Genomic DNA, 25,285 nt, shown 5'->3' on the forward strand with positions numbered 1-25,285 from the left:
GAATATGGGAATCTTAGAACACTACCTGGAAAGCAGGAAGCTTTAGATTAGGCAGGTTGTTGTTGTTGTTGTTGTTGTTGTTTTAATAATTTAGATAAATAAGATGAGGAAAGCTAGTACAGTTTTTCTTCAGGTCCTTTCATGTGAATGTGAAACTCTTGCCAGGAAGCATGTGGCTGCTAGGAATTTTGAGAAGCTGAGGGGGAACAACATATGAGAACTTAGGAGGATCGTGCAGACGATATTTGGTGTGTGTTTCCTGCATTCTGTGTGCTACGGACACAGTAAACAACAGAAAGTAACTGCCACGTGCAGGATTCCTGCTGTGCGCCAGGCTGTCCCAAACACTTGGTCTGGGCTTCTCTAATTCTTATGCTGGTTTAGGACAAGCTTTGTTCAATTAAATGACATTCAGGGTGTTTATAAATTCAGTGGGTGTGTGTCTACACCAAGCTAGTGGACCCGCTAGGCAATGAGGAGCACCGTAAAACTGAACGTGCTTTTTAAAAAAAAATTTTTTTAATGTTTGTTTATTTTTGAGAGAGAAACAGACAGAATCCGAAGCAGGATCCAGGCTCCAAGCTGTCAGCACAGAGCCCGACACAGGGCTCAAACTCACGTGAAGTGTGAGATCACAACCTGAGTCGAAGTCAGACGTTTAACTGACTGAGCCACCCAGGTGCCCCAAAAATTAACATCTTTAATAAGGCCTCACTTTCTCATTCATTCATTTACTCATTCATTCATTCATTCATTCAAGCAGCAGGCTGTGCTTTTTCTCCAAAAGCCAGAGAGGAGAGAGGCAGAGGGAGGGAATGGATGAGTAACTCAGAGGTACACCTTACGAGTTGCAGTGGTAGTAAAGAGGGAAGGGAAAATTCTTCCCTGACTCCTGCAAATGATCCTCTTTTGACCCAAAACATAATTTTGTCTATGTTGTCTGAGTGTGTAATGACAGGCTTTATTAAGGTACTTGAGCCGATTTGATCTTGGAATCAATACAGGTGCCAGTAACCTCTTCTTAGCTTTCTTTGGGATCCTTACTATTTTATATAAAAAAAAAAATCTGCGTTTGTTCCATTTATTCCCCAAATTGAGCTGTTCCTATCTGATTAAATGTGATGGGGAGTGCTTCCTCCCAGCAAATAAATAAATAGTGATTTCACAATTTGTACTGTTGATTAGTGGCCGCTCATGGTGCAGATTAATAATATTTCAAATGAGCCTGGATAATTGGCATTTTCTCAGCTATTGATTATGTAGTTTCGGGTTTGTGCAGGAATGAATAATCTTTACTAAAAATTTTTAGTCATTTTTTAAAAAAAATTTTTTTTTCAACGTTTATTTATTTTTGGGACAGAGAGAGACAGAGCATGAACGGGGGAGCGGCAGAGAGAGAGGGAGACACAGAATCGGGAGCAGGCTCCAGGCTCTGAGCCATCAGCCCAGAGCCTGACGCGGGGCTCGAACTCACGCACCGCGAGATCGTGACCTGGCTGAAGTCGGACGCTTAACCGACTGCGCCACCCAGGCGCCCCATAGTCATTTATTTTTATGGTGGACTAGGACTCAGGATTTCCTTTTTGGTGTCCGTCGGTCACCCTCTTTGGGTTTCTATTACTTAGATGTTAGGTCTTTTACCTCAGTTGGCAACGAAGCAAGCAAGATAGTGACTTGAATCATTGTAGCGTCAATCCCACGGTCAGTGGCTGGGTCCCTACCCTGTGCAGGACCCCGAGCAGAATGCCACCGATCGCAAGTGTTCCATGAGATGACAGGTCTTGCTTTCAGGGGACATAGTCCTGAACAGCCAGGGCTTTTAGGAACAGCCATAGTCATCAGAACAGTGTTCCCGTAGATCAGTGCTGTCCCTTGGAACTTCCTGGGCTGATAAAAATGTTCAGTGTCTACACTGTACAATGCAAAAGTCACTAGCCACTGTGGCTGTTAAGCACTTGCCTTGTGGCTAGTGCCCGTGAGGAACCAAATTTTAAATTGTGTTTAATTGTAATGAATCGAAATGTGGCTCTTTAAATATGGACGGTGCAGCCACAGAAACTCAAAAGGAGTTAAAACTCACCCTGAAAGTACACATCACAGGTACACTGAGCTCTTAAGTGTGTGCCAAGCACTGTTCTGGTGTGTCACAACTATCCTTTCCAGCATGCGTGCCGAGAGTGATGCACAAGTGCTGCTGATGTCTGCAGCCCTTCAGTTAGCCAGGTGGGGCGGGGGCTCCTGAGGCCAGGGTCAGTGGCAGCTTCATCTGTTGATACTAGTTTGCCATCATTTTCTGTGTGTGCCACGATGGGAAAGAGACTTGGGAAGCCCTACACATGTTTACACATGTTATTTGGTTCCCACCCTTCACTCTGAGATGCTGTAAGTGACCCCGCCCTATCTCTCTCCCCCCGCCACTGTGCAAGGAAGTCTCTCTCCCCCCTGCCACTGTGCAGGGAAGGAAACTGAGTCTGGGAGAGCTGAGCTCATGCGGGTTTCCAAGAGGCCCACAGAGAGGTTCAGATTTGCAGACTGGCCCTGCTGTTTAGGGCAGAGCCCGAGTTCATTTTTTTTTTAAGTTTATTTATTTTGAGAGACAGAGTGAGAGAGAGAGAGAGAGAGAGCGCGCGCGCGCATGAGCAGGGGAGGGGCAGAGAGCAAGGGAGACAGAGAATCTCAAGCAGGGTCCATGTTATCAGTGCAGAGCCTGATGCAGGGCTCTATCCCACGAAACTTGAGATGATATCCTGAGCCAAAATCAAGATTTGGACGCTTAACCAACTGAGCCACCCATGTGCCCCAGAGCCTGAGTTCCTACCAGTACTCTGTCCCACCTCTCTAAGAATGGGATTTTTCTGTGTCATCATTTGATCTTGCTTCCATCTCCATTCTGAGTTTAGAGAGTGGCGTTCTCCTAAAGTTGTACAGCAGTAACGGTAACATGAGAGCCACCTGTATGTGCAAAATGAGTGGGATTGTTCACCATGAATGTGGCTCCTGGTCAGTCCACATCTTAGTCTAAAAGCAGGTTGGTGAAGTGGAAAGAACTCTCTAGATTTGGAGTCAGGAAGCCCAGCACTCAGCAAATGACCTTGGCCTCTTGGAACCTTGGGTATCTCATTTGTAAAACATGGGTGGGTGACACCCACCACCACACCTGGGTTCCATGATGAGGGTCGTGAGGGTTCCATGATGGCAGGTGGTGGTACATGTATGTACAAGCCCTTGGTAAACCCTCCGGAGGTCACATCTACTCATGGTGAGTGTAAAGCACTCTTGTGGGCCAACGGAAGGTGCAGGAATGTTCTTTGAAGCTGAGTCTCTTCTCTAATGCGCAGCAATTTCCACCATCCAACTTTGTGGTTTTCTCTTTTGAAACATGAAAACGATCCCTCTTTCTCTTTTAGCGCTATGGATTTAAAAGTGTGTGTTCTAGATTGAAGAGCCCCCAGTGTCAGCAACTGAACAATAATTAATGCAGTGATTATCCAATCAACCATTAATTGCTATAAATTAAGTGATATACAATTAATGTGATGCTTTATCACCAATAATTAGGGGAAAAAATTGAACTCTTGGCAACGAGTCGTAGCAAGGTGGTTATTTAAATCCTGTAGCCGCCATGGTTTCCAGCCACAGAGCACTAAACTGGGTCTAGTTAAACTAATTTGAGACGAGATGACCAGGGGGTGTTGGTGCTTTAAAAAACAAAGATGGGGCAATAGCTCCACTGAAAATGACAACATGACAATGCTTCAGCAATCCCCCACTGATGTCCATGTCTGTATTTTTGTAAAATTTTGAGTTAGAGTTGTAGTTTGAGTGTTGTTTTCTAGGGGAATGGCTTGAAGGGATTTTATTTTATTAATTTTTTTTTTAAATCCACGATGCTCACCTAACACAGAGCAATTAGTGCAGTGGAGCGTCCCTGATTTGAATCTATGGAAGATTGCTATTAAAGGAGGTATTAGCAGCACGGCAAGGTCTGGGCGACTGTGAGGGAAAAATGTGTTTATGGAATATGGTGCTGGCAGGCATGATTTCAATCGGGTTTGACATGTTTAACATAAATGTATAGTGTACGGCTCTTGCTGCATATGAATAATTCCTACAGACCCACTGCCTTTCTAATTACTGAGGTTGAAAAAAAGCAGGTCAGGCACATCCTAGTGGAAATCTATTACCAGCCCTCCCCCTATTCTCCCTGTTGTTTATAGCTTTGTATAAATAGGGATGCCATTGTATGGGGGAACTTAGTGCCTCAAGTGTAATCTGTGACAGAGACTGGAAAGGGGCTGAAAAAATCCCTTTTTATTTTCCTTTTTTTTTTTTTTTAATTGAGTCCATTAAGACAAAAGAAAGTGCATGCTGAGAGGAAGCACTATGTTTGGAAAAGCACTTACCTGCTAGGAGTCAGAAGCCCAGGGCTCAAGGCCAAGATTAGCTGCTCGACCTTAGGTCTCTGGTCTTCAGTTTCAAAATCTGTAAAATGGCAGGTTTGGACTGAATAGGTTCTTGCAGTTCTGGAACTCCACAGTAGGGCAGAAACTTGGAGAATATTCATTTCTAAAGTTGGAATGCCGGTAACTTAGAAAGATTTCCTCTAGTCTCAGACTAATGGAGATGGCATGGGTCAGGAGCCTGCCTAAGGGGTTCACACGGGCCCCTTAGGCTTTTTCCATGAGGGTCAGACAGTACCAGGCCGCCTTTCTTGGTGGGGTGTTAGAGTACCACACTGGTCCTGTGTGACTAGGGTCCATCATGCTGTGTTGGCAGAGCCCTGTGTGATGACAGCAGGGAGGAGCCCTTGCAGATTCGAATGGGTACCTTTGAGTGGCTCCCCCATCCCAGCTCTGTGTTGGCCTGGAAACCAGGCTATTCTTCACCACCACCCTCCACAGAAGTTATTTCAGCCTAAGTCTATGTCCTTCTGGCATTTGGTTCCATTTTTCTACCTCACCCAAAAGTAAATTTGTCATTGCAGTAGGGTGTGTGTGAGGGAATGAATGCTGGGAGCCTGGCTCGCATGGCTTCTTTGTGGTTCACATTCTTGCCAACGGAAACCATTTTTGGTTTTACGTTTCACACACGGATGGGAATTGTGCAGCTATGTGGGCTTTTCCAGAGTCCTCTGTTCCCCTCCCCCACCGCCACTCCCCACCTTTTTTTTTTTTCCAGGCCACTTTCAGTATAACTTGGCTGTTTAAAGTCACTGCAGGCAGAATTCTGCCTCACAATTGGAAACAAACCATTCAAACTATTTTTATGTTGGAAAGCAAAAATAGATATAGGGTGTGGTGTATATCTGGACTCGCCTGAGTTCCAGTAATACAGAGGTCTTGGCTTTGAGAATTTATATTGTAAATTGTAAGAGGGGGAAAGGGACCACATCAGTTGAGAAAATATTTTTTCACGCAGTAACAAAATTAGCAAAGATAAACTAAGGCAGATACGGAATGAGCAAAAAAGTAAAGAACTCACTTTCTTCGAGAAGGGACGCCATACATAATCACATGGCTGTGGCATAATGTGATGAGAATTCTCATCAAGGTATGGATAAAGGGTAGTGGAAATGTAGATTAAGGAGCAAATCATTCTTTCACCACTACTGAGAATATCTTCTAGAGCGTATTATTCTTGCAAAGTGGCTGTGTGAATCATCTTGCTTTGTTTCACTTTTAGCTTTTGTGCCAATGAGGGAAGCACCTCTGTTATCAGAATCATGATCATGATTTAAGAAAAAAAATTGCATAGTGCCTTTCTCAGGGGATATCCGAGCATTTTCATTAGGCTCCCACAGACTTTCTGGCTTGACGTTCTCTGTGTTTTGCAGACTAGAGAAGTATGGCACGTAGATGGTGAACACCTAGTTGTCAGATTTGTGATAAACCCCAATTTGCCTTGTGGATCAGGGATATAGTCCCCACATCATAAAGCTAAAGAACACATAACGCAATTGCTTTCTCTTATTATATGAAGATTGGAGAAGACTTGAAGATCCTTTTTCTGTAGTTGTCGAACAGGATCGTGAGCTCTTTATGATCTGAGCTTGTGGTATTCATTCATTTTTGTTTGTCTGCTTAATATATTAGACTTTATTTTTTTAAGTTTATTTATTTTGAGAGAGAGAGCGTGCACGTGTGCACACTCACAAGTGGGGGATGGGGCAGAAGGAGAGAGAGAATCCCAAGCATGCTCTGCACTATCCGTGCAGAGCCCAATGTGGGACACAAACTCAATGAACCACGTGGTCGTCACCTGAGCCAAAGTCAGACACTTAACCGACTGAACCACCCAGGTGCCCCTAGACTTTATTTTTTAAGAGCCATTCTAAGTTTACAGTAAAATTGAGAGCGAGGTACAGGGGTTTCCTATGTACTCTCTGCCCTCACATATGCATAGGTGCCCCCATATCAACATCACTCACTAGAATGGTACTTTTTCTTTTAAACCAGTGATAAATCATTAATATATCAAAAATCACCCACAGTCCATAGTTTATCTTAGGATTCACTCTTAGTGTTATACATTGTGTGGATATTGACATATGTCCGTCACTGTATCACACAGAGTATATCCCCTGCCCTAACAGTCTTCTGTGTCCTGCCTCTTCTTCTCACCCCAGTGTAGCTAGCATTCATTCATTTCTCTAATCTCCGGCACTTAGCAAGTGCCTGATACTGTTTGAATGTTTCATTAACAATCGATTTGGTAAAATAGCATGATTACAAACCCTTTCAAGTCCAAGCTATTCTGTTCTACTCTTTAGATGTCAAACCCGTGGGTTAATAGGATCGTTGCTCCATGTTAATGTACAGGAAAGGCAAATTTAGGGTGTCCATGCTTCTTTAAAAACCAGGCTTCTCCCCTCATGCTATGGCCACACATGGAACCATATTATTTCCCGGAGATACTTCTAAAAACGAAACCATAGCAACAATGTTTGATCTCTTACTACGTGCTAGACTCTGTGGTGGGCTTTGTATGCCTGATCTCTTGCCTCACAGAAACGCTGTGAGTAGACACTGTTATCCTACTGACAGATGAGGAAACTGAGAGCTCAGTGTAGTCAAGTAAAATGTTCGAGGTCACACAGCCAGGTTGTGGAACCAGGGTGTGTGTGGCCAGCACTGCAAATCACTGTGCTTAATTCCTACCAAGGGAAGCTGATGCTTTTGTAGAAAGGGAACTAGGTCTTAGGAAAACAGAAAGTGACATGTGGAAAACATGAATTCTTAAGGAGTCCCTAAATGTGCACTAGGACCACATCTTGACCCTTTTGCACAGATCATTTGTCCTAGCCCTTTGGAGCACTTTGAACAAACTGCACATGGGGACTCGGTACTGAGAGAAGCATTGACATAAATCCCCCTCTCTCTGTACTGTGCAGAATTACCAAAGGAGACATTTCAGTCTTCTTGGTACTTTAAACCCACAGGAGAAAGTAGAGAATCATTGCCATTTCGCAGCCTTACAGGCAGGGGCCTGAGTGATGTCTTTCTTCCCCAAGTACAGATTCTCACACTCTCATGCTGAACCTGGACTGGCAAAACAAAAAACAAAAACAAAAAAACCAATCCAACAAACAAAAATAAGAAACAAACAAACCCTGGACAGCTGGGCAGATCATGGGGGGAAGTTGACTTGAAAGGGTACTGAGAATTTCACTTCAGAGTTCTTGGTGTCTGTCACCATGCTGCATCTGGATTTTTTGTGTTTATTTTCACAGGTTCACTTTCATTCTGAAAATGCATCAAGTATCTTAGGAAAATAGGTTTGGAATAGAGACAAAACTGGAAGAGTATTGTTATATTTCCAATCTTTGGGAGACTGTGCTGTGCTGGGGCTCAGAGACCCTAACTAACCTAATTAATGTTCAGTTTGATGGGGACTGGATGAACTTCTGTTAATTAACTTTGGCCTGGTCTCTGAATGACACACATTGCCCCCTTATTTTGACCTACATTTCACACCTCTGGACTATTTCCTCTTGTCAGTTCAAGGGTCTCTGAGGTCCTTCCCGTTCTGGTTTTCTCCAAATCCGTGGTCTTCATAGTCTTGTAATTAAGCCAGGGGGCAGAGTGACACTGCAGCCCCTAGCTTCTCCTCCGACCATGGCCATTCATCCTCATGGGACACTGTGACCACAGCTGCCCATGGCGTCTCTGCACAGCTCAAGAGGCCGTGCCAGAAGAAGTCAGGATACTTTGGGCAGGTGGGGGGGGGGGGACTCAAAAGAGGCCAGAAGCAGGCAGGCTGACTTATACCTTAAAGTGAGGAGTCAGGGCTTGGCCCTTTGGTCCCCAGCTCCTGGCACACAGGCTAGGCTCATGGTGGCAGCCCAGTGTCTAGAAATTATTAAATAAACTGACAGCAGATGTTGGTCTAAACGAGGCAGGGGCTGGTGGCTCTGTTTGGACTGGTGGTTCCTTCACAAACCTGATACAGAGGGAGCAAGGTATCTCAAAATCAAATTGTAGGATGGTCTTTTGGGAGCTCAACTCAGTACAGTTAAGCAGCCTTATGCATATTTCAACAAGGAATTAGTGGAACAGATTGATGCCTCTGATGTAGGGCTTAACACTATTTTCTCCCCAAAGATGCAGGGTGAGAACACTAGCCATCAGTCCACATGGCCCACCATCCCTCCCTGAGTCTGCTTACTGGGAAAGCAGAGACCCCACATGGTGTAGTCCTCCCTTCCCAGATGGCTGACGTGTACACACAGGGGCCAGGATGGATCTCTGCATCCTTGTCAGGGCTGAAGCAAAGGGAACCCTTGGCTGGTGTGGCCTGCAGGTGCCAAGACCCAGCACGCCAGCACTGAAGAGATGCTTCCTCCTCCTGCAAAGTGGAAAGACCCCATAGGTGTCTGCCCTCTTTTCCCAGAGGTTTTCCAAGACACATGGAAAGAACGAGACTGCCATATGCAAGGCGATCTGTCATTATTTTGGATTATACTACCAACAGAGGATGTGGAAGTTATTCCTTCTGAATTTCTGACTTTGAAAATGTGTCTGCATTTGTTTTAGAGGGGGCATGTTCCCTGAGGGACATCCATATTTAATCTTTCACTTTTGGTCTGAGGAGGGAAACCTGTAGCTTTGAGACCAGGCCTGGTTTTCTTCCATGAGCACAGATGATGAGAGTGTGTTGTTGGCAACAGTCATTTGGAAGTGGACTGGCAGATCCACCCACACCTGCCAGGCCCCTCGTTTAATTCTGGTCCCCATCAATTACAGAAAGCTTTGACTCTGATGGCAGTTCTCAAAGTATGGTCCATGGGCCATTAGCATCACTTAGCAACTCACTAGAAATGCACATTCTCTGAATCAGACGTATTTGAGGATGCGGGTGTGTGTGTGTGTGTGTGTGTGTGTGTGTGTAGCCTGCTCTCTCTGTTTTATCAAACCCTCCCAGGGACTTCTGACTCAGACTTGGGGCTGCAATCTTGTGACATGCATGAGGTTTCGAGAACTATGTCTTCTTTAACTGAATGGCAGGTCCTGAGCCCCTGCTGGGTGCGAGAGGTACTGAGCTTTCCTGAAAGGCAGAAGTGCCTAGAAGAGGCATAAGTCTTGAGTCTTGGCAGATATTATCCTGGATAGCAGGAATGGAAGTGGGACAGATCATGACCTGGGCCGAGGTCGAGTCAGGAGCTCAACCTACTGAGCCACCTAGGCACCCCTTTTCCTGCTTTTAATTTTTTTAAATGTTTATTTTTGAGAAAGAGAGAGAGAGAGAGAGAGAGAGAGAGAGAGAGAGAGAGAGAGAGAATGCGAGCGAGCAGGAGTGGGGGAGGGTCAAAGAGAGGGAGACACAGAATCTGAAGCAGGCTCCAGGCTCTGAGCTGGAGAGAAGCATGGTCAGAGTAACAGAGTCACAATGAAAAGTGACTGAAGGCCTAGAAATCTTTCTCTGGACACAGGCTAAAAGTAACACGAGGGAAGGTGACACGTGACCTCTCTGGATTGTTCTTGCAACCTCCTGTGAATCTACAGTTATTTCCAAATAAAGAGCAAAATAATAATAATAATAACAACACCAAGAGCTTCTAGATTTCTAAAGTGCTGGCCTATCTAGTTCACATCCGACCTGGAAGAGAAAAATAATTAGCGGTTCCCAGAGTACAAATTACACCGATCTGTAGTATTACTCAAATTTTCCTTGAAGCCCTTTATAGAAACACAAAGACATGTCTTATACGTTGATGATACCTGTATGTCTTATTCTTCCCAACTAGGCATATTCTTGTATTTCTTGAGTAGGTGGTTGTACTTCTCGAAAATGCTTTCTAGAGATGTACACAGGCAGCACAACTTGGAGTTACAGAGAATGAGACTGTGCTCTGAATTGAAGGTTCTTAACCCCACTGGGCCAGAGTTTGAGACTTGTCCCACACCTCGGGCAGGGAAAGGAGAGGAGCCCAGGTTTGCTGTAGCCAGCAGGGAGACCACCCCCTGGGTGTGGGTACCAGTGCATGCCTCTGCTTCCTCTTTGAAATCTTTAAGTGTTTGGTCGGCGGCAGAATGAGACCATGCATGTTTAAAGACCAAGTTGGCAGCAAAGCAAATCCTTTAGAGGAACTGCTGTTCTCTGTATTAGGGGAGGAAGGGAATTTAGCCAGATCTCTGGTCACTTATCAAGTACGGTAGTTCCATAGGAGATGCGAGTATGAAATCCTAGCCTGTCCTCTGGGGGAGGGAATTGCAGGGAAATGCCAAGAGTAGCTCCGCTTTCAGTGCCAGTGTAAAGATCACAGAGCCCAGAAGCACAGATTACCCTGTGAAAACATTGAATTTTTGTTGTCTAGAGGACGTAGGAGGCTCATGAGAAGCTGAAGGAGAAGAGCTAAGGAAAGAGCACACTGTACCTTTCATTTCAGTGTAATTATGAGCTGAAATGACCATTTTCACATCTAGTGAGGCTTCTGAGTCTAGTGTGCTGGGGTAGTTATCCCAACTCAAACATTGATATGGAGTTGTGTGAATTTTTTCCCCCCTAGTCAATGGAGTTGGATAAAAGATTGCTGTAAATTTCTGGGGCAGGTGGTAAGCTGGTTTACGGAACGCAAGGCGATGAGAACCTCTGGCTTACGGAAAGTAGCATGAATTAATAATCATTTAATTGGCTCCTCCATTATGTTGCTGGTTTGGGAGATGGAAGTTTAGATGGAGGGGCTGTCACTGGCACTTTAGCTAAGAGTTTGACAGTTGAGACATGGAGGTGGCAGCTGCCTTTGGCCTCTCCACAAGGAGTCAATGTCCAGCAGCAGCCCAGGCCCTCAGTGGGCTCACCTTGGGGCCCCCATAAGGAGGAAGATAAGCACTTTGGGGTATACCATCTCTATTTGCCACCCCACCATGAAGGAGAGAAATGCAGAAGAAACTTCCCAGAAACACGAACAGCTCAGCGCATTCCTAGGATCTCCCCAAGGGAGGTCTTTGGCCAAAGGGAGGCTGGCCTGCAGCACAGAATATCCATCATGCCAATAGCCCGATTGGTGATGAGATGACTTCTGCTCATGAAATACAGAAACTACTTCTGAGTACTTTGGTTTTGGGGGAGGGCAAGTCCATGTCTTGGCTGATGATTGGAGGAAGCAAAAACTTCATTTCCAGTTTTTCTTCAGGTTTCTTTTTCACGAGGCCACTTCATGCCTTACCTCTCTTCAGAGCTGTACGGACAACATCACCAGGTGTGAAATGGGGCATTTTGAGTCCACTGATGGTCTATGGTATTGCAAGTACATCTTTTAAATTTTCTGTGGCCAAAATTTCAGTGACTCAGGCTTTAATTTGTTAGTGAGGACTGGAATTGGAAGACTGGTTTTATAGGTAAAGTTATATAGGCTGTGTTTTCTACCATACTTGGCCATTCTATGAGCCTCCTAAGTTTATACTTTTCTAACCTCTGTTTTAAAGTAAGTCACTTCCTATATGAAACTGCTTGGCTTGTTTTATTCTGTCTGCTTGGAACATAAAATCGCAAGCAAAACTTGCATGATTACAGGTTGGCACTCCTTTTCTCCCAACTTCCTCTAATTAGTATGACAAGAGGGGTGACTTTTTAAATAATTACTCTGAGAGTTTAAATGCTTCCCAAAGAAATATTTTAAAAGCAAAGGGTATCTGGAAGTTGATGTCTCCATGCATACGTTATTTTCCCCCTTAAGGAAAGCCCTTTCCCCCCTTCCTTCCTTAAGGAAGCCATGTACTGACTACTGTGTTTCATTAGGAATGAAATTATTTTGCCTCACATGTAGAGGAACCTAAGAGAATAAAATAGAGAGTCATGAATCAGGTCTGCCTCTCTCGGTATTTATCTTTGTCATTTGTAGTGTCCAGCCCATCACAGTTTAAGGGGAAATGGTGGCTTCTGGCCCAGAAAGCCAACTTTGAAGTTTGTGTACTCCATAAGAAGGACATGCCAGTCCTTTCTGTCCCTTATCAAGCAAGTTGGGTAGCAAAGCTATAAACTCCTAACAAGCAAGTGCTTAAATCCCTTAGAAAGTTAGCCTGGCCAGGAATGCATGGCTCACATCCTATCAGGTTGTGGAAGGGTTTGACCCACCATTTCATTGTCGCTATTCCATCTGCCTAGCTTTATATAGAGTATGTAATCTATAACGCGTGCATTCACATGGCTCCTCACCACATTTCTATCCCCTTCCAAGTGCCAGGAGCCCAGCATGTTACCCGTGAAAGATTCGTTGAGATTTAACACATATTTTTGTATGATAGAACTGCCAAAATGAGAAAATTGCTTTAACCAGCAAAGTAAAAAAATACCACCTGATGTTTTGCACAGTATGGATCCAAATATCAACTTTTTCACGGACAGTTGAATTTAAATGCTGAACTATTTAATTAGAATATTAAAAATAATATAACTTCCTGACAACCTTAGAAAATGGGAAAGTGGTCCATTTTATTCTAGTCTTCTTTCCTAGTACCTATTTTTTACATAGTTATATCATGATGTAATGCATATTTTATCTGATTTTTCTTCTGATTAACATTCTTGAGAACTTTTCCACATTGGTTCACAGCTATTATTTTTAATGTCTTCTGATAACCAGTAGAGTAGCTGTACCATTGTTTACTTGACCATGCCCTGTTGTAAGAGACTGCATTGCTTCCAGTTCATTTTGTCATTATTGTAAAAACCACTACAGGTAGTAACCCTTCAAGTTGTTTGGCTTTCTGTTGCCAGGATAAACCAAAGGTTCCAGGCACTGTTTAAATTAAAGCTTGTCTCTGAAGTGCGTGTATTTCCAATTAACTACTATGATGTCATAGTGGCCTTAAAGTGACCAGTAATTGATTTTTTAAATAATGTTTCCTAGACTCTCTCCTAGAATTTAAGTTAAAGTTTAGAAAAGTCTTCAAAAGCAGAAAACCACAATACTTTCTCTCTTGGTATTCATACAACCTCATTTACTTAGGCCTACAATGTATGCTAGTGACGAACTAAAATAGAAATTGATTTTAAGACTCTGGCCCTTTTGAAGTAGTTCAGCGAGAAGCAGCTTGAGAAATCTTCAGACTGTCTGTGGCCTGTAGTAAACCCTTATCCAGCCTGCTGATGGAGAACTTGTATAGCTGTTGGCACATCTACAGAAATTGTATAAAGACATGGGTGCCATGTCTTGATAGGGATTGACATATTAATATTGGGGGTCAAGCTAGGAGGGAGCTGCTGGCCTAGTTAACCTAACTCTTAGGAGCAGTCCCATATCACCCAGGGAAACACAATGGGATTGTAACTGGGTGTTAATAGATTCTAAGAATGGCACATCTTTATCTTTAGGAAGTGAACTAGTGAGCTGCAGGTGGCTAATGTCTACTACTAGACAGATCTGATCTAATAAACATGCAGGCTGTCCAGGATAGAAGGAAGTTGAGCTCCAGAAGTTTTTACACCAGCAGGTGCAGCATTTTCATATTACAGCATGGCTGGTGTATTACTGGGGAGAAAGAGGTATGAGGGAGAGGGTGCCAATTTTATTTTTTAAAACACTTTATAAGGATTCCTTAGCTTGAGCTGACAAAGGAAGCTTTACAATTCCAGAGAAGTTAAGGAGTTTGAAAATTAAAAAAAAAAAAGTAATAAAAGTTCCCCTCTCCATGCAGGGGGAAAGGATAGTGGCTTCTGAAACCAGAATGCTCACCTCTGCAACCTCATCACAATTCATCATTCATTCAGCACTGAAAGAAGAGGGTGGGCTCTGGTCAGACAAGGAAGCTAATGCCACACTGGGCTACCCTATGTTTGCCCTTCAGCTCCCAGTGAGTGAGATGAGTTGGGTGGTCCCATCCTCGGTGGTCTCCTCCTTGGGGCTCATCCACCCACACGGCCTCACAACTGCACATTTGACCACCTTTCTAAAGGGTGTTAGTGGCAGACTGAGGGCATTTACAAGATGATGGCATGGTCTTATAAAAGAAAAATGTTGTTTCAGGTTGGGCAGACTAACAAAAAGACAGGGAGTGGGTGTTTGGAATGGAATCTGTATCTTGGTTTGCCTCTAATGGAAGGAGGAGCGGGTAGCAGCTCTTTCCTAACTATAAGTGCAGAGCCTAACTAATGCCTACAGGTCGGAGGTGGAAATAGGGAAGGGGTTGGGGAAGGGATGGCTGAACCAAATAAAGTAACACTTAATGCCTCCTCTCACCCCATCTGTAGAATGCTTTTGAACTGTTAATATATAGAGGATAATCAGTAAGCAAAAATGAAAAATGATGGAGAATGAGGAACCTTCTGGGAGTCAGGGGGCACTTAATTCCCTGACCCATTAGTTAAGGACTCCTGTTGTGGTAGTGTTCAGGCAGGGGCCCATCACACTGAGGTCGAAAACCTGCGACACAGGGTTCCTTTGAGGGGCCAGGGGATGGGAAGTGGGCCATGGGGGAACCGGTCTAGAATGTTACAGCACCTAGTTAATCGGCAGCCATTCCATCACATTAAATATCCAGCCATCATGTATTACCTTTCAAGTGAAAATGAATAACTCCCATTAAGAGCAAAATGGGTTTGAAGTCGATTCGAGACAGATTAAAGTACTGTTATGAATGTGTGTGTTGGGAGGAGGAGGGGTCTGTATATAAAATGCTTGTCCTTGTACTTTTTAAATAATAGATGCCCTACAAACTTATGCAGACCAGGTTACCAAGATACTGGGGTTTAAAGGTCACAAGATGTGCATTCTGGGAAGAGCATCAACTTCCTGGAATATTTCCTGCATTTAGCAATTCTTTCTTCAAAATTATTTGTGGCCTTATGATTTTAATGAATAAAATTGATTTTCTAAAATTGTTTATTAAAAAGCACATCTATAATGAGAGCATCTTGGTATCCACATCAGAACAAATTTCAAAGCTGAGCCTAAAGTAGAAACACAAGCTAGGTAACTAGACTGGGTGATACAGACAGCATTTGCACTTACGAGTAAAAATTAGGCTTTCTAAACCAAGGACCACAATAGCAAGTCAAATTCTTTTTCAATGAGGGGAATGGGTATATATTTCTCCCGACCATTTTCAGGATTTTAAAAATCATTCGTAGCAAAATTCTGAAAAAGGAAGTTCTGTGTTCAGAAGTGAGAGAACCATCCTTAGATACTGACCAGGTTTTGGAATGACCACATCCACTCCTGGTGGGATTTGTGTTTACGCTGGAGAAGCACTGCTGATCCTTGTTAAACCTTTAACCCGGTGGTTTTCTCATCAAATTCTTCCAGATCCTTTTCTGTATTTCAGAGAACTCCTTCCACCCACATTTCTGTACCTACTGTTTGCTTCTTAAGTCTCATGTGACTCTCCTCATTAATGTTTTGGTTGTTTTTTTGGTGAAATGGGGCGTGGTTTGGGCAAGCAGAGAGGAGACTTTCCCTCTTACCACCTACTCAGAATAAACGCTTGTGTCTGGAGCTTTGGCTAGATTATATGTTGGATTCGTGCCCTACGTCTTTCACTCTTCAATTACTTTTTCCCCAAAAGCAGGTTGCTAAACTCAAACTTGATTTTTCCCCCCAAGTATTTATATGCGGATATCCATGTGAACCTTTCTCAGGTCACATGTGTCATGTCTCTTGTGATGTGCTGTGCTGTGATTCCAAGAGCTGGGAAAATAAAGTTGAGCTCACATAGTTGAGGACTTCTGTGAAAGCAGTGTGTGTCTGGGTACTCAGGTTGACTAGCCATTTGGTAAGACTCCCTACCCACTCTCAACCCGACTGCCCCCATAGGCCAGCAGATTGTGTCTTGATTGGGGGGAAGTCAGAATACACCGAATTTAGCTTAATCCAACTCAGAGCCTTTTAGTCCATATTTTTTTTTTTTTTTTCTCAGCATTCAGTTGTTAAAGTAGTGACAGAAATTCATGGGGGAAAAAGGAACACTTGCTTCTTTTCCAGTGTGCTTGATAAGTCAGTCCGGATGCTCATCCTACTTGAGTTTTGGTGTTTCAAGAAAATCCTGTGCTATAAATGAATGTTGATTTTCACCCAACACAAACCCTCTGGGAGCTGGCCTGGTCTGGCTGCTGTATCGCATCTTCTGCTTTTCCTTCCAGCATCGTCCAGCCAAGCAGAGAAGGAGCTGACAGATTCTCCCGCGACCTCCAAACGCATCTCCTTCACAGGTAGCTCAGAATCTCCTCTTTCTTCAAAGCGACCTAAAACAACAGAGGAGACCAAATCAGAGCAGGTGAGACGGGAAGGGGCTCTGCTGGTTGGGGGAGGGGGAGAGCATTCTAGACACCAGTGGGGAACACACTTTTGGGTGGGTGGGCTTGGGGCAGACACAGGCACTGGTGGGAACTGAAGATTCAGCCAGAGGGGTGGATGTATCCCCCACAGATGTACCAGTGTCCCTACTGCAAGTACAGCAATGCCGACGTCAACCGCCTCCGGGTGCACGCCATGACGCAGCACTCCGTGCAGCCCATGCTGCGTTGCCCCCTGTGCCAGGACATGCTCAACAACAAGATCCACCTCCAGCTGCACCTCACCCACCTCCACAGCGTGGCACCTGACTGCGTGGAGAAACTCATTATGACGGTAAGGCAGCCGGCAGCAAGACCTGTGGCTTCTCTTTCCTGAGGTCAAAGGTGACGCAGTAACATGGAGGAGATTCTGTTTTGTTGGGTGAGAAAGCCAGTGTAGAGTTGGAAATATCAAAAATGGCCCTAGACCTCTGTTCTTCTGTACTTGCCTTCGACTGGGTACGACCATGGTGTGACTGTAGCCCAAAGCATTGAATGTGTATGTGTTTCTCCACCTTCCCTTATTATCCTCCCTCCTGGTCTGATGCAGAGATTAGCTAACCACTTACATAAAGATATTGTTATTTAGACTCTGCAAACCTTCAATAAGTTGGTCATGTTCTAGGTTGCTGTTAGTCTCAATTCATCCTCACAACAGCCTTGTTTAAAAAATAAAGAGTTGGACATGTTCACATTAACAGCTGAGGAAACTGAGGCTCAGAGAGTTTAGCTGACTTGATGCCACTTGTAAGTGGTAGGGTTGAAATTTGAACCCACATTTTCCAGCTCTAGGGGTGTGACCCTGTAATGTGGGCACTTCTCAAGCCAATATCTGAATTCTCGGAGCAGGAGAATGGTCAGTGGGATAGCATGTGTTGACTCATGGACGAGGGCTTTGCATTTTCAACACGCTGTTGCTACACCTGCAGGTTTTAAAAGCATGGCTCTAAGTGGCTACTGTAGCTCGGCCCAAAAGGTTAGCATAAAGATTTAATTGTAATGTGAAAACTTTCCAAATTCCACAGGTGATACTAATATCCTGCTTTTCTATCTGTGATGGGGCTGCTGTGCAAGCCCATTCCTGATTACTAGAGGAAAAACTACCAAAGAGAATTATTCTCACCTCTAACTTATTTCAACAGTGGAGTAATAGGTTAATTTGATGGCCTTTTCATGTACAGATTCCCAGGGAGGTAGTCGGTTCAGAATTCCATGTTATAACGTGCAGGCAAACATATAACCTCTAGGCATTTCCTATTCCATTTGGTTATGCAAGATGAATGAATAATGTTCTAAGTGATGTTTAGTCGTGGGGAACATATAATTAATGCATCAAGAGAACTTTAGCAGCCAATAGGAAACTTGAAGGTGACCCAGCATAAGTTTCATCTCAGAGATCTTTCAAGTATAAATTCCCTTTCCGTGGGTGTTTTCAGATAGACTGGTGAACACTGTGTAAAGATTCTCTGAGTGGAGACCGTTTTTTTGGATGGGTAGGTTTCTGTGTTACAGGTATTGGCATTCTCACCAGCCTTGGAAATAACAAGGGGATTTTCTCAGGCCTCATCACACTTCCCACTGATGGCCTGGAACCATAAGAGCCTGAAGGAACACAAAGTGATATGGGAAGCATTTTTAGTACTTAATGGCATCTTTCTTCTCCTCAGGTGATAATTTTTCCTATTTGATATAAGCCTGGTCTAGAAAATATGAGCCTATAATAATCTGTATGACTGGTTTACATTAAACAGTAGGTTTCCTTTATACATCCCTAGGGACTATAATATAAATTATATTTCAAATATACATTGTTTGTCATATTTTTATAACAGTGAAAGTGAGGTGCATTTCACATAAGTGAGTCTGGTGGTCATTATGAATCTTCTTCATTTACCAACGGAGTCTTCAAGGACAACATGTAACTACTGTGTTCCTGGGGTACCAATCCCTAAGATATTTCTTGATGTTACTCACTAACTAGCACCTTCTCAGCAGTGATTCTCGACCTTTTTAGAGACTCCAATAAAAGTGATTCTGTAGCCTTACTGGGTTATTCTATGCACAGTAAAGTTGGACAACCACTGTTAAGACCACCATTGAGTATTCTGCATATACAAAACTGTGTATACTGCCAGGGAGCATAAGAATACCTTAAAATTCATACATGGAACCAGGTTTATAAACCTTGTTCTAGAAGAATCCCTGACAACATAATTATATAGGAGAAGCATGATCCCTAAAAGGGTTGTACTTGGTACTTTGTACTGAAACCCCTGTGTACCTTATCTCCCCACAGCAGACAATGGAGATTTTTTTCTATAGAAATGTAGACTTTTTTTTAAGTTCTTTTTTTTAATTCCACTATAGTTAACATTGTTATATTAGTTTCAGGTGTACAGTATAGCAATTCAACAGTTCTATACGTTATTCAGTGCTCATCATGATAAATGTATTCTTAATTCCCTTCACCTATTTCCCCCATCCGCCCACCTCCCCTCTGGTAACCATCAGTTTGGTCTCTATAGTTAAGAGTCTTTTTCTTGGATTGCCTCCCTCCCTCCTTCCCTCCCCCCCTCCCCCTACACCTTTGTTTATCTGTTGTGTTTCTTAAATTCCACAGATGAGTGAAATCATGTGGTATTTCTTTCTCTGACTTATTTCGCTTAGCATTACACTTTCTAGACCCATCCATGTTGGTGCAAATGGCAACATTTCGGTTTTTTTTTTTTTATATGGCTGAATACTCCATTGTGTATATATACCACATTTTCTTTATCCATTCATCAATCAATGGACACTTAGGCTGCTTCCATAGTCTGGCTATTGCAAATAATGCTGGAATAAACATAAGGATACTTATATCCTTTCCAATTAGTGTTTTTGTATTCTTTGGGTAAACACCCAGTAGTATGATTACTGGATCATAGGGTAATTCTATTTTTAACTTTTTGAGAAACCTCCATACTGTTTTCCACAGTGACGATACCAGTTTGCATTCCCACCAACAGTGCCTGAGTTTTCCTTTTTCTCCATGTCCTCGCCAACACTTGCTGTTCCTTGTGTTTTTGATTGTAGCCATTCTAGGAGGTGTGAGGTGGTATCTCATTTTAGTTTTAATTTGCATTTCCCTGGCAATGAGTGGTGCTGAACATCTTTTCATGTGTCTGTTAGCCATCTGTATCTCTTTGGGAGAAGTGTTTGTTCATGTCTTCTGCCCATTTTTTAATTGGTTTATTTTGGGGGGGGGTTAGGTTATATAAGTTCTGTACATATTTTGGATACTAACCCTTCATTGGATATATCATTTGCAAATATTTCCTCCCATTTAGTAGGCTGTCTTTTTAGTTTTGTTCCTTCACTGGAAGGAAGTGAAGCCTTTCATTTCGATGTAGTCCCAAGAGTTTATTTTGTCTTTTATTTCCCCTGCCTCGGGAGACATATCTAGAAAAATGCAGCTATAGCCAATGTTAGAGAAATTACTGCCTGGGCTCTCTTAAATAATTTTTATGGTTTCAGTTCTCACATTTAGGTCTTTCATCCATTTTGGATTTAATGTTTGTATGGCGTAAGGAAGCGATCCATTTTCATTCTTTTGCATGTTGCTGCCCAGCTTTCCCATCATCATTTGTTGAAGAGACTGTCTTTTCCCATTATATATTCTTTTCTCCTTTGTCAAAGATTAATTGATCATATAACTGTGGGTTCATTTCTGGGTTTTCTATTCTGTTTCATTGAACTGTGTGTCTTTTTGTGCCAGTACCATACTGCTTTGATTACTACTGTTTTGCCGTATAACTTGAAGTATGGAATTGTGATATCTTCAGTTCTTTTTCAAGAATTGCTTTGGCAATTCAGGGTCTTTTGTGATTCCATACACATTTTATGATTGTGAAAAATGTTGTTGGTATTTTGATAGGGATTGCATTAAATGTGTAGCTTACTTTGAGTAGTATAGACATTTTAACAATATTTGTTCTTCCAATCCATGAGCATGGAATGTCTTTCCATTTCTTGGTGTCGTCTTCAGTTTCTTTCATCAATGTTTTAAGTTTTCAGAGTACAGGACTTTTACCTTCTTGGTTAAGTATATTCCTAGGTACTTCATTATTTTTGGTGCAATTATAAATGGGATTGTTTTTACTAGAAATGTAGACATTTCTGAAAAGTGTGCAAATTGTGGGAAAGGTTCTGATTCTAGGAAGTCACTTTGCTAGCAGCAAGAGAAAGTTAGTGGATTCAGAAACAAAGTTGAAAGTTATGAGAAATATAATCATATGAGGGTTTTGCTCTTAAAGGTATATGTAAAGATGGTTTAATACCCTCTGTCTGCATTAGAAGATGGAGTTATTGCCTGGCTGTCAGTATTGAATTGGTTTTTCAAGCTCTGAGGATGGTTTGCATTGAGGTGATGAAGTATTTCCACTTTGATCCTTTAGTTCAGCAGGAAAAGATGAGCAATCAGGGTTAGAGGAGAATTGGTGGCTGTAGCTTAGGGGGAATCCATAATCCTGTTTGAGGACTGAAGTTTGCCCTCCTTAATCAAAACAGATACCACTGTGCTTCCTCTGAAAAGTTTGGTGTTAAAATGGAATTTGTAATTGTTTTATAACCAAGTGATTATAATAAGCCTGCGGTGACAATCATGTTCCTGGAGGGCATTTTACTGTAAATATATTAAAAAATTGGCCATGGGAAGGCATTGGTTGGACTTTCTGACTGTATGTTTGTTTGTTCCTGGTCAACTGGAACAGGAAACTCTGAAAACAGCATGATGAGAAATGTCCCTCAAATCAGAGCTCCAGTTTAAAATTTTTTTTTAATGTTTATTTTTGAGAGAGAGTGAGGGAGAGGCAGAGAGAGAGGGAGACACAGAATCTGAAACGGGCTCCAGGCTCTGAGCTGTCAGCACAGAGCCCGACGTGGGGCTCGAACCCACACAGTGTGAGATCATGACCTGAGCCGAAGTCAGAAGCTTAACCAACTGAGCCACCCAGGTGCCCCAGAGTTCCAGTTTTCAAAAGCGTATCATTAAGGAATGGCCAGTGTATAGTCATTCATCCTCCAAAAGGAGAAAGTTATGTCTGCTTTGTCCCCAAGTGGCCAGGATGAATGGTGGTAAGAGGAGTGACTTTCCTTCCTTGTCAAATGGTTTGACTATTAGCTGCAGTTGGCTGTAGAATAGGAAAAGCTGGCAAAATCTACCACACAGACAATTCTTGATAGACGTTGGGTATGTCCCGGTTATCTAAAGCTATAAATTCGGATAAACATTTTCTGCTGTCTGGGTCCAAGGTCACAAGATTTGGCTTGAATTGGGTTTCAGTTCTTCTAAAAGTAAATTTCACCCTGATAAATGGAAATAGATTACTTTCTACACAATGTCTTTCCGTTCAGTTGTAAATGGAGAGTGTTTTGAGGAGGCTTCATTTAATAATACCTTATCAGACAGCTTTCAGGAACCTGCAGTGTCTAATATGTCTGTTGCTATGGTAACAGCTGCTTGCTTATGCTCTGCATCTCATATCTGTGTCTTCCATGGGCCCCCTTCTCCTTACCGATGAAGGGGCTTGAAAATATTCTCCACTGGGAACAATCACAGCTCTGGTTCTCCACTATGGAAACTGCACCCGCAGCACTTCATTCTGCTTGGCCTATTGGAAACAGACCTCCAAAGAGTGTTTTTATACACGTCATATCAAAGAAGCAAATCTATAAAGCCTAAGGGTTTTGAGACAAGTGCCCCTCCAGACCTGACCGAGCAGGCTGCTACCAGTGTCGGCTCCACAGAACTCTCACCTATTTACAGAGAAGGTAGAGATTTCAAATTGGTGGAGGGGATGTAGGAGCTCCTGTTCTGTACCCTCCTTTTCCTACTCTTTTGGGGGAAGGAGGGTTGAGGCTGAGGGGGGACATGTTCCTGGCCCCTCCATAAGAATGGGAAGGACCACCTACTATGCATTTCAATACTCTTACGCCAATTGATCACTGTCCTTCTAAGTAACAGGACACACCACTGGGCTCCTGGAGCATTGATATGGGGAAATTGTTTTTGTTCCTTTGTCGCTTACCACAATATGACCTCATAGTGGAGATGGGGATAGGCTCCTGAGCAGCCCAGGAACTTCTTTTTCTCTAGCTCTTCATCTTATCTCCCTTTGGTAGTTCTTAGTTATCCAGTATTTTGTGTTTGTGCACAGGTTTCCCTTCTCTGCTCCTGGCCCTGCACCCCATTTTTCTCTCCCTGCCCTCTGCACCCCCCACTCAGGAGCAATAGTTTGTGTACTGTGACTTCTTTCAGTCATTGTCTGTCTCCCTGTGCATCTATGGGCCTCTGGGACAGTCTTGCTGTCTGCCCCCCCCCAACTGGGGCAGTGGGTGGCCACTAGCCCTGGGGCTTTTGCACCTGCTTGGGTACCAGCTCTCTCACTTTGTCTCTATCTCAGAGGAAGGTAATGAAAATAATCGGGCTTCATTAATTCCAAGCCCTGTGAGATGATAGCCATTTGGAGCCTGTTTGCCAATTAGATGGTCTAAATTAGAAGTGACCTTGGTATACTGCCACTGCTTGCCTCTCTGAGTCTAATGAAGCTTTTCTCTCCAATCCATTCTCCTTCTCAACTTTCTTTTCTGTCACCCTGTGTGTGTGTTAACTATTCCTGTGTTTCCTGTTCTTCTAGTCACCTTTTTATTTTTGTCTTTCTTATTCTTAGTTTTTAAACTCTGGTTAGGGCTATGTTATTTTCTGGCCCACATGAATGTGAACATGGCCCTACAGTTTTTCCTCACGAGTTTTAGGTTCACACACACACACACACACACACACGCACACAAAGATAGACAACCACATAGAAAACAATTTAGAAAGGAAACAAGAAAGAGAGAAAGCAGGCCCTCTAGCCTCTGTGGGCCAGTGCCCAGCCTGGCACATTTGGGAGGGAGTAAAGGAAAGGAGAACAATTCTGAAGCCCTGCTGCCAGGAGGTGCTCTGGATTGCTGGCTGCAGAAGTGCAGAGACCAGTGGACAGGCTCCCGTGGTGGCCGGTGCAGGAGCAGTGAGCAGCCTGAGTCCCACTGCAGCCTGCAGACATACCACTAGCTAGAATGCTGAGCTCCCAAAGCATCTGGGTTTGAACTTCAGCAGTTCCTTACTTACAAGGACGCGGAGACTGGCCAGGTCTGCATCAGGAATGCCTGTGTCTGAGGCTTTCCCGCCTTCTGCTATCTGAGGTGGTTCATTCTAATGATTTTTACTGAAAAGTGAAAGATTTGAGGGTTCCTTAGGAGTCTAGGTTTTGTCAAACGTATTTTTTCACTTGGAGTAGTGAACCTTTTAGAAAGATCCCCTACTTAGGTGAGCAATGGCAAGGGTGTAGGGATAGTATCTTTGCTTTCCAGCGTGTGGAACACGTTGGTTGTATCGGTCTAAGTCAGACAAGGTGGCCTTGAGTGGTAAATTTGCATGGATAGTCCCATGAGAACTTAGCATGGTATATACCCCTTGGCTGTTCAGGGTGATTTGGCCATTCCACATCCATGATCTGGAGAAAGCAGGAAGCGAGAGAGCTCCTTATAACTCTAGCTTCTTCTACCGAGAAACAATAAACACCAGTGGTCCCTCCCAAATGTCATAGTGGCAGCCAGACCCACATCCAACCCTCTGGGTTTTATAAGGAGTGTCCTTGGGGCTTTGAAAAGAATCAAGTCATAATCCGAAACAATGGTGAGCCAAACAGAAGTGGGAACTAGGTATTTATGAATCCATGTCACCTCTCCTGGTAGTCCAAGGACAGTTAACTTGAGTCCATGGATTTTTCTCTAGGGAGCCTGTGATTTCCTGAAATGATCTGTAGTAGTTTCTGTGTGAAAGTATGTTTTTAGGCATCTGCAGCCTTCCTCAGATTTTCTAAGGTTATGATCTCTGAAAGGTTATTTATTCTGGCTTGTGAGCTTCTTGGGCACAGGGACTTTGTCTCACCATATCTTAACAGGCGTGCAATACAGGGACCCTGTACGATATCTAGTGAATGATGGTCAAATGGATGGGTAAGCAGAGTCACTTGAGGCCCTTCTTTCTCAACAACTAAGTTGTTTTGAAATTGCTTAAGCTTGAAGACTTTCAGCGTCAGTGTGGAACTCTTTTATTTCTATTGTTGTTTATGAGAATTGCCTCAACTTCAAGATTTCTGGCATCAGAGCGGAACTCCATATTTCTCTTGTATATAGGAGACCTATTTACTTAAGAAGATTTCACAGCCACTTTTCTGTCACTACCTCAGTTCCAAAGGTGATTTTTTCCTGCATTCCCATCAACTCTGAAGACTCTCAGGAACGTATGTGGTATCTAGAAGATTACCATGGAATTGCCTGTTGCATGGCCAAGGCCAGGCTAAAAGTATGTTAGCTAAGTTGACAGTAAATTATTTAAAAACACACACACACAAAATCTATCAGTGAAATACTATAACCTAAAAAAAAAAAAAAAGTCTGTTTTAATAGTCTCTGGTCTCCTGTATACATA

The 25,285-nt window shown here is 43.2% G+C and overlaps 1 protein-coding gene across 2 annotated transcripts in view; it reads left to right on the forward strand.

The window, feature by feature from the left end:
* Positions 1–25,285, forward strand: part of ZFHX3 (zinc finger homeobox 3) — a 235,300-nt gene that overhangs the window by 194,017 nt on the left and 15,998 nt on the right. For both annotated transcript variants that reach the window (XM_047078686.1, XM_047078688.1), the window contains 2 exons: positions 16,576–16,709; positions 16,862–17,062. In XM_047078686.1, coding sequence (XP_046934642.1) covers positions 16,576–16,709; positions 16,862–17,062 — 335 coding nt within the window. The remainder of the gene's footprint in view (positions 1–16,575; positions 16,710–16,861; positions 17,063–25,285) is intronic.

This window comes from Lynx rufus, unplaced genomic scaffold, assembly GCF_022079265.1.
Source record: "Lynx rufus isolate CCGP_SWC_20201006 ecotype Redwood Valley unplaced genomic scaffold, mLynRuf1.p SCAF_16, whole genome shotgun sequence".
NCBI classification, from domain to species: Eukaryota; Metazoa; Chordata; class Mammalia; order Carnivora; family Felidae; genus Lynx; species Lynx rufus.